Source organism: Plecotus auritus, assembly GCF_963455305.1.
Source record: "Plecotus auritus genome assembly, chromosome: 8".
In the NCBI taxonomy this organism is placed as follows: domain Eukaryota; kingdom Metazoa; phylum Chordata; class Mammalia; order Chiroptera; family Vespertilionidae; genus Plecotus; species Plecotus auritus.
Genome location: NC_137782.1, coordinates 309222 through 321719, shown reverse-complemented (window position 1 = coordinate 321719; position 12498 = coordinate 309222). Strand labels below are relative to the sequence as shown.

General features: G+C 56.8%; 1 protein-coding gene across 2 annotated transcripts in view; it reads left to right on the top strand.

Annotated features, from left to right (window-relative positions):
• ANKRD29 (ankyrin repeat domain 29) overlaps positions 1 to 12498 on the top strand; it is a 30108-nt gene that overhangs the window by 16192 nt on the left and 1418 nt on the right. Inside the window, exons 5-9 of one of the 2 annotated variants that reach the window (XM_080685008.1) lie at positions 2472 to 2570; positions 4531 to 4629; positions 8873 to 8971; positions 9783 to 9878; positions 10361 to 10459. In XM_080685008.1, the coding sequence (XP_080541134.1) occupies positions 2472 to 2570; positions 4531 to 4629; positions 8873 to 8971; positions 9783 to 9878; positions 10361 to 10459 (492 nt within the window). The remainder of the gene's footprint in view (positions 1 to 2471; positions 2571 to 4530; positions 4630 to 8872; positions 8972 to 9782; positions 9879 to 10360; positions 10460 to 12498) is intronic. The other variant, XM_080685009.1, reaches the window with a different exon arrangement.

The window sequence follows — 12498 nt, the reverse complement described above, 5'->3', positions numbered from 1 at the left end:
ATACAGGATATACGCGTGCTCGTATTTTTATATGAGTTGTCATTTTCTTTTTTTAAAAAAATATATTTTATTGATATTTTACAGAGAGGAAGGGAGAGGGATAGAGAGTTAGAAACATCAATAAGAGAGAAACATCGATCAGCTGCCTCTTGCACACCCCCTACTGGGGACATGCCCGCAACCAAGGTACATGCCCTTGACTGGAATCGAACCCGGGACCCTTCAGTCCGCAGGCCGACGCTCTATCCACTGAGCCAAACCAGTTTCGGCTGTCATTTTATTTTCCATTGTAAAAGTAAATACAGCTGAACACGGAAAGCACAGTTTTACAAGCCTACACCTCAACTCGTCGAACTACGTCAGAACGGTCCTGTGCGGCCGTGGGGCGGCCCCGGTCTTCCTGGCCGGCAAGTTAGTGCTGGCGTGAAGCCTTGGGCAGGGCCCGGTTCGTGTTACCCCAGGACCCGGGGAACCTGGGCCCCGGGGGGGCATTCCCTGGGTCTCCACTAGGTCAGCTGGGGTGTCCAAGAGCTCCCCACGGGGAGGAGAGATGTCAGGGGGCTCTGAGTCTTAATAGGATCCTGTCACGAAACTGACTTGTGTCAACCGTTGCTCGCATCGTTATTCAACGTATTTGCCCCAAAATGTGTTTCTTAGAAATCAACGGTATCAGCTCTTCCATGTCAGCCATCCTATCTCATCGGATCTCTAAATTCCTTCGGCAAAGAGCTGGGAAAATGGACAGAACGAAGCTGGGAGACATGGGTGCTCAGGGCTGCTGTAAAGCAGGGTTTTGATGCTCACCCAGCCCTCGCTTACACCCCCACCATGGCCTTCCAGTCTCTCTCCTCCGTTCCTCACCCTTCAGAACTCAGCCCCCCCGCTCCGTCCCCCCCCCCCCCCCCAGCCCAGCCCTGGCTGGAGCCTCACGCAGCCACAGGCGTCCCCAGGGCCCTCACCTGCCTGGACACCCCCAGCTCCTGCGGCAGCTTCTCCACAGGAGGCCCACCACAGTCACCTGCTCTGTGACTGGACAAAAGGCCAATTTCTGGGCCTCACCCTCGACCTGCTGAACCTGAGGATGGGGCCCCAAAGGGTGGGCATTTGGAAAAAAAAAAACACCCTCTGCCCAAATTAGAAACTACACTCTCGTGTTTGTGATCTGCATTTTGGAAGCAGATGGCATGCTGTTGCATTATTTATACTGCGCTCCAATGCCCACATAGCAATGCACAGAGCCAGGCAGACACCAGCCCTAGACGGGAGGAGGGAATGATTCGCCTCAGCACCTGAGAGCACCCATTAAGGGCTTCTGCTGACCGCAGACGCGTTGAGTCAGGAGTGCGAAGTGGTTGGCATAAAAGCCCGTCCTCATTTAGCTGCAGAAATAAAAGAAGCGTCGGTGGAACGCAGGGATGTCCCTCTCCATCCCCATCAGCCCTCGCCCACTCTGCAGGGCTCTGTGGCGTCCGAGGGCCCGTGTTTTCAGAGAGAGCTGGGCAGATGGGCCTGTGTTCCAGGCAAACACTCGCTGGACGTGCGGCACGTGGAATCGCTGTGAGTGTCCACCCTTTCAGGGTGCAGGGCTTGTCCCATGGAGGCAGCGGCCCCAGAGGGTGCCCTGTAAACGCACCCGAGCCTCAGGGGCCTGCACCAGTGCAGCCACGGCAAGAAGGGACGTCTGTCAAGTGGGTCTCTGGCCAGATGCCCAGGGGACTCCTGTTTCAGGACAGAACTGACAGCCGCCGCGTCCTGGTCTCGGCTCCCTTGTGGAGAGGCAGCTCGATGGTCGTCCTTGGACCTGGGAAATTCCTGTTATTTTTGTGTCTGATCCCAGTGGGCGTAAGATGTGGTAAGAGTCTCAGTGTACGACGTGGTGACGGGACATTCATGTGGCTGACAGAGCGGTCCTGTCGGTGAGTCCAGGAGGCCTGGGCGTTTCCAAATTAATCCCAAGGACTCGGTCAGACAGCCCTCATCGACCTCAGGCAGGTCTTCCGCGTGTCCAGCACGAGGACGTCCTTGAGATGAGCCCTGTCACGGCCGTAGGAGAACGGGAAGGGGCCCTGGCCGGTGTGGCTCAGTGGATAGAGCCTCGGCCTGCGGACTGAAGGGGGTCCAGGGTTCGATTCCCGTCCAGGGCGCGTATCTCGATTGCAGGTTCCCCAGCCCTGGTTGGGGTGTGTGTAGGGGGCAACCAATCGATGTGTCTCTCTCACATCGATGTTCCTCTCTGTCTCTCCCCCGCCCTTCCACGCTCTCTAAAAATCAATGGGAAAAAATATACCCTTGGGTGAGGGTTAACCAAAAGTGAAAATAAAAAAGAGAACGGGAAGGGGCCGGAGAGGAGAGGTGAGTTTGGTGTCACCTGTGGAAAGTTCTCCTCCAGAGTTCTCGCCGAGCGAGGAGCAGCGTTGGGTGCGCGTGGTGCCCGCGCCCGTGTCTAAAGTGTGTGCTTTGCGTGCCCGCAGGACGGGGGCACTGCCCTGTTGGCTGCCAGCCAGTACGGGCACCGGCAGGTGGTGGACACCCTTCTGAAGCACGGCGCCAACGTCCACGACCAGCTCTACGTGAGTGTTTCCGGGACCTCGCTCGCCCCCCGCGTCACCCGTGCCCCCGCAGCCCCAGTTTGGAAGCCAGAGTCTCCAAAGCAATAGGACTTTTATCTGAGACGACAAGGAACAAAATGCATCCTTTACCAGATGGCCTTTTTCGGCGCAGAAACCACGTAATCGTGTTTACCCCTCTGTTTTGCGCTTTTAAATCTCTCACACGGGAAGTACCTGTGCGGTTAGGATCTTCAAAAATCGTGTGACACACCCTCATTTGTAACATGGCAAGCCCGGCCTGTGGACTTGCCGGAAACCAAAATACATTTGGTTGTGGGCTTATTTGGGAAAAAGAGTGTAAAAAAGGAGAAACCGGGTTATTTGGCCCTGCTGGTGTGGCTCAGTAGTTGAGCGTTGATCTCTGAATCGGGAAGTCATGGTTCAAGGTCATGGTTCGATCCCCGGTCCGGACGCATGCCCAGATTTCGGGCTCGATCCCCAATATTGGGCGTGCAGGAGGCAGCCGATCGATGATTCTGTCATCATCGATGCTCCTCTCTCTTTCTCCCATTCCCTCCCTCTCTGCAGTCGATAAAATGTATTTTTTTAAAAAGAAATCAGGTTATTTGGGAAAGAGGTGAGGCTGGTGGATGGAGACCTGACCCTTTGAAAGGCAGCCAGCCACTGCGGTGCTGGCCTGCTTGTGGCGAATCGGCCGTCGGCACGTCACCCAAGCTCTCTCTATTGATTGTCATTGTGACCCCAAAGGGTTTGTGGCAAATGTGAGTTCAGTTTTGTAGGAAAAAGTGAAACGCGGGGCCAAAACCGGTTTGGCTCAGTGGATAGAGCGTCGGCCTGCGGACTGAAGGGTCCCGGGTTCGATTCCGGTCAAGGGCATGTACCTTAGTTGCGGGCACATCCCCAGTGGGGAGTGTGCAGGAGGCAGCTGATCAATGTTTCTCTCTCATCGATGTTTCTAGCTCTCTATCCCTCTTCCTTCCTCTCTGTAAAATATCAATAAAATATATTTAAAAAAAAAAAAAGTGAAACGCGGGGAGAGGAAGTGGCTGAGGACGGTCGTGAGGAGTGGAAGAAGCCGGCACCCATGGTCTAGGACCACGTTTTTGGCCCTCCCCACTAGACAGCTGGCCCTCCTGCCCAGGGCACCGTGTGCTCTCATACACGTGTAATGAGCGTGTGGGTGGGAGCTTTTCCATGGGGCCACCCTTGCCAGCGTTGGCCCGGTTAGCTCCCCGCGTGGCTGGGCTTGCGGGAAGGGTGCTCCGTGTTCGAACCTGTGGCTGGTGCCCCGGCGGGAGCGGGCAATGAGCTGGGTGAGCCAGGCGTTTCCCACTCGGGATAAAGGTAATGAAGCTGGCCCGGCCGGCGTGGCCCAGCGGTTGAGCGTTGACCTATGAACCAGGAGGTCACAGTTGGATTCCTCGTTGGGGCTCCTGCCCGGGTTGCAGGCTTGATCCCCAGTAGGGGCCGTGCAGGAGGCAGCCGATCCATGATTCTGTCATCATTGACGTTTCTATCTCCCTCTCCCTACCTCTCTGAAATCAATAAAAATCTATTTTAAAATAAATAAAGTAAGAAGTGGGTGGTCTCAGATCACCCAACAAGCGCAGGGAGCAGCCGGTGACGTCTGTGCAGACGAGAAAAGGGGGGGCTGCGTGTCGGGGGAACCTGGATGCTGCTGGACTCCCGGTGCCGGCTCTGGCATCGGGACCGTGCGCAGTCGGGACGTCGTGTACGTCGTCACTCCCCCTGAAACTGTCTGTTTTGAACTTGGCCTTTCCGTCTGACTCAGTGCGATCTCTCAGAATCGTCCGTTCTTCAGAGAATAACGCGCTAACTGTGCATGTGAACAACGGGGGGTGGCAGTGGAAACCTGCGTTCAGTGCATGTATTTCCAACGTGATTTCTTCCCCAGTAAACGTGGAAGGTGCCCTCTTACCCTCCCCCTTGCTGCCCGCAGGACGGAGCCACTGCCCTCTTCCTGGCTGCCCAGGGCGGCTACTTGGATGTCACTCGGCTGTTGCTGTCGTCCGGAGCGAGAGTCAACCAGCCGAGGCAGGTAATGTCGGGGCGCCCGGGGCGGGGGCGGGGGGGGGCAGCTCTCGGCAGGTGTACCTGAGAGGCCGGTCACCTCTGGGTGCCTTCACACCCTTTGCTTCCGTGACACAGTTCATCTGTGATCAGGGTTCCTCGTGTTCTTCGCTCTGGGCTCACCCGGAATCAGGCCGACATCACCACTGACTGTGTTTAAAACGTGGGTGTGGGTGTCTGGCCCTGCCCAGGCCCTCCCTGAGGTGCTGCCTTCTCTCGTCCCCCTCCCTCACTGCCTTTGCCAACCACAGAGGGGCCCAGGGCAGTCCCCGGCAGGTCCCGCACCTCCATCTCTCACAATTACAACGCTACTGAGACCTCATTCGCCAACAGCTGGTAAATCAACTGCTTGACACGTAAAGGCATAGAACTGCCAGCTAATGCAGCCCTCCCTCTACGAGTGGCGAGGCCCATCCAGAGCGAGGCATTGCAATCAGCTGCTCCTCTCGGGAACTACTCCCTCACCAATGAATCTGTTTTTAACAAAACACTTCCGGGTACGGTGACGGGACTTTAAAGGTAGTTTTAGGGGGACGTCAAGCTGGTTTCTTTCCGTCAGTGGCACGCCGCGCTTCCCGCTGCGGTGAGACCTGCTTCGACAAAGCCTGTAGGTGCCCGTGACAAAGAGCTATGGGAGCCTTCAGGTTGGTCCAAGGTCTTGACCACCCACCGGCTTCTTCAGTCCTGAGAAGCCCAAGTGCATACGGAACCCGAGAAAAGAAAGGGGCTTTGGGCAAAGTGGGTCTGAGGTCAGGAATCCCGCGTTCCAGACCCGGCTCTGCCAGTAACTGGCTGTGTGGTTTGAACAAGGGAGCCAGCCTCTCCGGACCGCTCGTCCCTCATCTGAAATGTAGGGGGGCTGGGTGGGATGATCCTGATGATCTCTCCAAGCACCCCCGTCTTTTTTTTTTTTAATTGGTTTGAGGGGCGGGGGAGGGAAACATCGATGGGATAGAGAAATATCAATTGGTTGCCTCTTGCCCATGCCCCGGCTGGGGATTGAACCCACAACCTGGGTACGTGCCCTGACTGGGAATTGAACCCACCACCTTTTGATATATGGGCTGATGCTCCAATCAACAAGCTCCCCGATTTTTTATGACTGTTTTATTCCATGTGCAGTCAGTATTTCTTGAGAACTGAACAAGTGCTATAAATGGGAGATTGTATTTTCAGAATCTTAAAGATATTCTTAGCTCCGATGGCCTCAGGAATATTTCTGGGAAAGGACACTTTTAGGAAAAGTTGCACTTCCGTTCCTGCCAGAATTGACATTTGGGGATCGGAGTTTAATATTTTCTGGTCGGTCCTTATTTGGAAATAGTTGGTTGATTCTGAATCCGAGGCCCAATTTTACGAAATAAAAAGGATTCGTTTTCAGATTGCATAGGTTTGATTTGGAGGTCACTACTGAGGGTGCCTCTGTGACTTTAGAAATGAGAGATGGTCAAGTCTCTCTTCGAACCTCCTTCTAAAATAATTTCTGGTGTTTCTGACAAATCTATTTGTAAAGTAAATCATATTATTCATACGCCTAAGCCGCAGTGGTCGGCAAACTCCTTGGTCAACAGAGCCAAATATCAACAGGACGATTGACGTTTCTTTTGAGAGCCAGATTTTTTAAACTTAAACTTCTTCTAACGCCACTTCTTCAAAATAGACTCGCCCAGGCCGTGGTATTTTGTGGAAGAGCCACACTCCAGGGGCCAAAGAGCCGCAGGTGGCTCGCGAGCCGCGTTTTGCCGACCACTGGCCGAAGGCACTGTTTGTGAAAAGCCAAGTTGGTGTAAGGTTATACTTCATGTGTTGCATGGATTGTCATGTGCTGATGAGTGACCCCACGTAGCTGTGGCAGCCAGGGCACCCCAGAAGGGAGGTGACTGGTCCAGTGGACGACCTGGTTTAAGAGGGGAGGGCTGGGGTCAAGGGGCAAGCCACCCGCCCTTCCAAAGACTGTATTCGATGTGATTGGAATTGTGAGTCCCGCTCTGAAAAGAACCGGGCGTTTATAGCACAGGAATTGCTCTGCGGGGACAGAATTTTTCCTTTTCGTGGGACACTGACCCCAGTATGCCCTCTGTGCCCCACAGGAAACCCCTCTACCTGTTTCCACCTGCCGTGAGCTTATAATAAAAGGTCGTCTGGCCGGGTCAGACCGGCCCCGTCCTGTCTTCCCACCAGAGTGTCTGTAAGGCTCACGGTTTGGAGGGCGGGACACTGAGGCCTCAGCCGGGAAGGGTGGCCTTCCACGCCCATGGCTGTTGCGATGAGGCGACAGCTGTTCGTGTTCCTGTATGGTGTTCCCAGTTATTCCCCACAGGGCACCTCTCAGCTCCTCTCTAAGTCTTAGGGCCAATTAATAGCATTGTACTGAAAAGCCCTGAGAAAGCCTCCGAGGCCTGACAGCCTTTCCTTGGCTGCCCCCTGGTGGTGACATCCACAAAGAGCAGTGAGCCCAGCGGATAAGGAGGGAGGGCACCAGCAGGTGAGCCTGGAAACCCTCCCTGGAGCCCAGACTCCCCCTCCTGCCTCCCAGTCCCACCCACGCCCCTCGGACCCCGCCCACATCCCTCAGGCCACAGCCACACCCCTCGGGCCCCACCACACCCCTCGGAACCTGCCCACATCCCTCGGGCCACACCCACTCCCCTCGGGCCACACCCACATCCCTCGGACTCCACCCACAACAGAGGCCACACCCACACCTCTTGGGTCCCGCCCCACACGCCCCCTCAGCTCCACCCACACCTCAGGCCACACCCACGTCCTTTGGGCCATGCCATCTGGATTGCCCACCTGCCTGAGCCAGCCACTCCTGCCCAGGTCACTGGGACTGTTCCATCTACATGGGTTCCCTTGACCCACCCTCCCTGGCAAAATCCTAGTCCCCCTTCAAGACCCAGCTCGGACACCAATGCCCCAACTGGAAGCTCACCCGTAACCCCGCACGGTAAGAGGCCCTCTCCTGGTTCCTGGGGCTGTGTGTCCACACGTTATTGGAGTCCTGAGGTCAGGCTCGGATTCCATCGCCTCTCCACTGGGCTCAGCTCCTTCAGAGCAGGGGTCGCGTCTTCTTTTTTAATGTTTTATTGACTTCAGAGAGGAAGGGAGAGGTAGAAACATCAGTGATGGGAGAGAATCATGGATCGGCTGCCTCCTGCACCCCCCCTACTGGGCATGGAGCCCACAGCCCAGGCGTGTGCCCCCACCGGAATCCAACCGTGAGCTCCTGGTTCATAGGTCATTCCGAGGGGCAGTCATGTCTTATTTTTAGCTCTGGCTGCCGGAGACTCGGAAGGTGCTTAAGAACTGCGGGGTGGTTGGGTGAGTGAATGAACGATGCTCCTGAATTGGGAGATCCAATTAAATAATGGGTGGAGACGTGCTTGGTAAACTGAAAGTACCAATGGGGGTGTGTTTGCATCGCTAAGGATGCACAGTGTTCAGATTGGAGGATGGAGCAGGGCGAGGTGTTTCAGATCCTTCCACCGTCTCACCCCCTCTTCCCCACGTCTCTGCAAGACACAGAGGTGCCGGGTCCTCGTACGCAGCTTCCTCGGGTCCTCTGGCTCTGACGTGCCCCCATCCTCCACCCGCTCCAACACCGTTGTCCCCATCCGTTTGGGCGGCCATCCTGTGCCTGCTACGAGTAGCAGAGCCGAGTGGAGTCCCATCCTCCAGCAGGAAATGACCCGTATGTCCTGTGGCTGAATCATCTTGCTCTCAGCCCGTGTCCCCACAGACGAGGAATTCATTCTTATCCGACAGCAGCCTCTTCGGGCCGTGTCACCTTAACTGCCTCGGGGTAGGCAGTTCTGGACCCTCCTCTTGCCCTTCTCTCCAAAGCGACCTGGTTCTCAGGGCTCAGCCGCTCCCCTGGCGTTGAGTGGGGGTGTCTCCTCCCCGAGCTGCTTGGCCAGCCTGCTGGTCCCTGAGCATCCGCGCTGGTGACTGAGACGATGCTGGTTCCCCCACCTACCGGCCCTGCCATCCTCTGTTGGTGAAATCATGATGCACGTGGCTGCCGTGTGGACGTCGTGTGGCTGCCGTGTGGAGGCCACATGACGGCTGTGTGGATGCTGTGTAGACACCATGTGGCTGCCGTGTGGACGCTGTGGGGCTGCCGTGTGGAGGCCACATGACGGCTGTGTGGATGCTGTGTAGACACCGTGTGGCTGCCATCTGGACGCTGTGTGGTCCTCTCGCTGCAGGATGGGACGGCACCACTGTGGATCGCGTCGCAGATGGGCCACAGCGAGGTGGTGAGGGTGATGCTGTTGCGGGGAGCCGACCGTGACGCCACCCGAGACGTGAGTCTGAGTGATAGCTGTGCAGCCTATGGTTGGGGCCCGGGAGGGTGGTGATGCATGCACGGGGGGGGGGGGGGGGCGGGGATAGGGAGGGAAGTGATGCATGCACTGTGGGGCCAGGGGGTGGGGGGGTGATGATGCATGCACGAGGGCAGGGAGGTAAGGAGGGCAGACCAGGGGGAATGCATGAATGCATGCACTGTGGGGCCCGGGGGTAAGGGGGGCGGTGATGCCTGCATGGGGGACCGGGGGGGAGACCAGGGGAAATGCATGCACCGAGGCCCCAACCATGGCAGCCTAGATCTGTAGACAGCACAGCTGTACTGGGTCTGCACCCAGCTGGGTTTTCTCCCCACCTCCACCTGCACTTTAGCGGGAAACTAACAGGATGAACCTGTTGAAACTCAGTGCTGCTCGGCTCTCTAAGGGGCAGGCGTTCTCAAACGACGGCCCGCGGGCCACAGGCGGCCCGCCGAGGACATGGATCCGGCCCGCCGGGGGCCGCTGCCTGTCCTGCTTAGCAGCCGACGCGTCCCGGGCCGCAGTGCGCATAGGAATGTGTTCATAGTTTTTTTTTAAACTATAGTCCGGCCCTCCCACGGTCTGAGGGACAGGGACCTGGCCCCCTGTATAAAAAGTTTGAGGACCCCTGGGAAGTTTAAGCAGAACCAGCTGCTGAGCGTGCCCCAAGAGGTGCCTGGGTTCAGGGCATGGCAGGTCTGTGCGTATTCCCGCGCTCAGCCCCCCCCCCCCCCCGCCCCCGCGCTGGGGGGGGGGGGGGTGACCCGCTTCTGTTTTCCTGTCTCGGAAGGACGGCACCACGGCACTGCTGAAGGCGGCCAACAAGGGCTACCACGCGGTCATCGAGGAGCTGCTGAAGTTCTCCCCCACCCTTGGCATTTTGAAGGTAAGAGACGTTGCCAGTCTGTGCAAGGAAGGGGCTGGGAATGAAGGAGTCTGTTCTTGGCCGGGGCAGCGTGGCTCGGTGGTTGAGCGTCGACCTAGGAACCAGGAGGTCACGGTTCCATTCCCAGTCAAGGGCACAGGCCCGGGTTGTGGGCTCCATCCCCAGTGGGGGGTGTGCAGGAGGCCGCCGATCCACGGTTCTCTCTCATCATGGATGTTTCCCTTTCTCTCATCTCCCTTCCTCTCTGAAATCAATAAGAATATATATATATATTAAGTAAAGAGCATTGGCAGCGCTTACACCGACCAGCGGCTGTGCACCTGGGGACACACCGTGGCAGAGGCTGATGTGACTCTGAAGAGGGGGCGTACGGGAGAGAGAGGCTCCCGCGTGCGTCTCGGCGCTCGGCCAGTTCAGGACGGCAGCCCGGGGGCCGAGCGCTGCTGGCTGAGTCACCCCTGACGCACCGTCTTTCCTCTTAGAATGGGACATCGGCGCTGCACGCGGCCGTGCTCAGCGGGAACGTTAAAACCGTCGCGCTGCTCCTGGAGGCAGGGGCAGACCCAGCCCTGAGAAACAAGGTACGGGCCTGCCTTAGCGTCTCTCACCTCCGGCAGGCACCTGTGCAGAGTCAGGCAGTGTCTGCCGTAACCAAGGTAACACCTCTCTGGCTCCTGTCTCTCTTCGTACTTCCGCCTGGTAACGGCGGGCAAGGTCTTGGTCATCGGGTTGTGGGTGAGCAGTACCTTCGGACCCAGAGAATTGCACGAAATACATATTTTCTATTGTTGGAGAGGAAGCGGGAGGGAGAGAGAGAAACATCCATGATGAGAAGGCATCACCAATTGGCTGCCTCCTGCACTGGGGATCAAGCCCATAACCCGGGCATGTGCCCTTGACTAGGGATCGAACTGGGACCTCCTGGTTCATAGGTCGATGCTCAACCACGAGACACGCCGGCCAGGCTGGACCCAGAGAATTACTCGAAAACCTGTATCATCAGTGGGTTTCAGCTAACAAGGGTACAGTCCAGGGGCGGAGAGGCAATGGGTGAGGGGGGGGGGGTTATGAGTGTCCTGTCATCCACGAAGTGCCCTAACAATGCCCGAGTCCGGTCGCTGTCGCCACCCCCGGAGGCTGGATGGTCGTATGCCGAGGATTGCCCGCACCCTTGTCACTTTTATGTTGTGAACGGGACTTCACCTCCCTCTTATAGAACCCGCCATGGTTTTTACAACTCAGACTCTCTGGTTTACCGTTAGGCCACATCTGGCGGTGGAAGAAGCACGGTAGCCGTAGAAAAACACGATTGTCGTCGTGTTTCCTCGTATTCGACATCTGCATAAGCTGTCCAATGGGCCGGGTGGGGTGGGGGCAGTAGCTTAGGACAAGTCTGGGAAAGCACACTACACTGCTGACTTCTGTGTTTTTTTTTTGTTTAAAGATTTTTAAAATTTGTTTTTAGAGAGAGAAACATCAATGGTTGCCTTCTGTATGTGCCCTGACAAGATGGAACACAGCACCCAGGTACGCGCCCTGCCTGGGAATCGAACCAGCCACCTTCTGGTGCCCAGGACGATGCTCAGCCAACGGAGCCACCCTGGCCAGGGCTAAGCTGCTCACTTTTGAAGGAGGGAGGGGGATGGTGAAAAGCTGTTTTTATTTTATACTTTCCCTACCGTTTGAATTTCTATAAGCATCTGCTACTGGGTCTGATTTCATTCATAAGGAAAACAAGCAAGGGGTCCGTCAGGGCCCTTTGAAAAGAATCTATGAGGAAGGACAACTGAACAGCTGGCCAAGGGTCTCCTTCACGCCACTCGACCCGTGGAACCATTTCCTCGTTCCTACCGCTGGCGCGCTGGGTGACACCTTATCTCTGCTTATCTCTTCCCGAGATGCTGAGATTTGTTCCATTGGTTGGCCTGGCGGAGGAGTGATAAAGCCGCTGTCTTATCTTTAGACCTTGGACGGGGACATCCTAAAGGGAGTAGCGTCCTCGTGACTCAGCCATCCAGGGCTGAAGGAAGGTGGGGGGAGGGAGTGGGAGGGGGGGCGCGCGTTAGGACCTTCATATAGAAACTGAAAATGCAGTTCCGGCTGTGCCTCCTGGGATCTCGGCGAAGGTGGTTGTGGGGGATTCCAGTGAGCCAGTGAGCACAGCACCGGCTGGGGGTGCTCCCGAGAGCCGTGAATCTGCGTGTGGGCGGCTCCTGATGGAGGTTTATGCGGGCCCTCTGAGGGCACATACCAGTGTTTATGGAGCACATACTACCAGGGGTCCTCAAACTACGGCCTGCGGCGGCCCGCCGAGGACATGGATCCGGCCCGCCGGGGGCCGCTGCCCGTCCTGCTTAGCAGCCGACGCGTCCCGGGCCCGCAGTGCGCATAGGAATTTGTTCATAGTTTTTTTTTTAAACTATAGTCCGGCCCTCCCACGGTCTGAGGGACAGGGAACTGGCCCCCTGTTTAAAAAGTTTGAGGACAGCCGAAACTGGTTTGGCTCAGTGGATAGAGCGTCGGCCTGCGGACTGAAGGGTCCTGGGTTCGATTCCGGTCAGGGGCACGTACCTTGGTTGTGGGCACATCCCCAGTAGCGGGTGTGCAGGAGGCGGCTGAT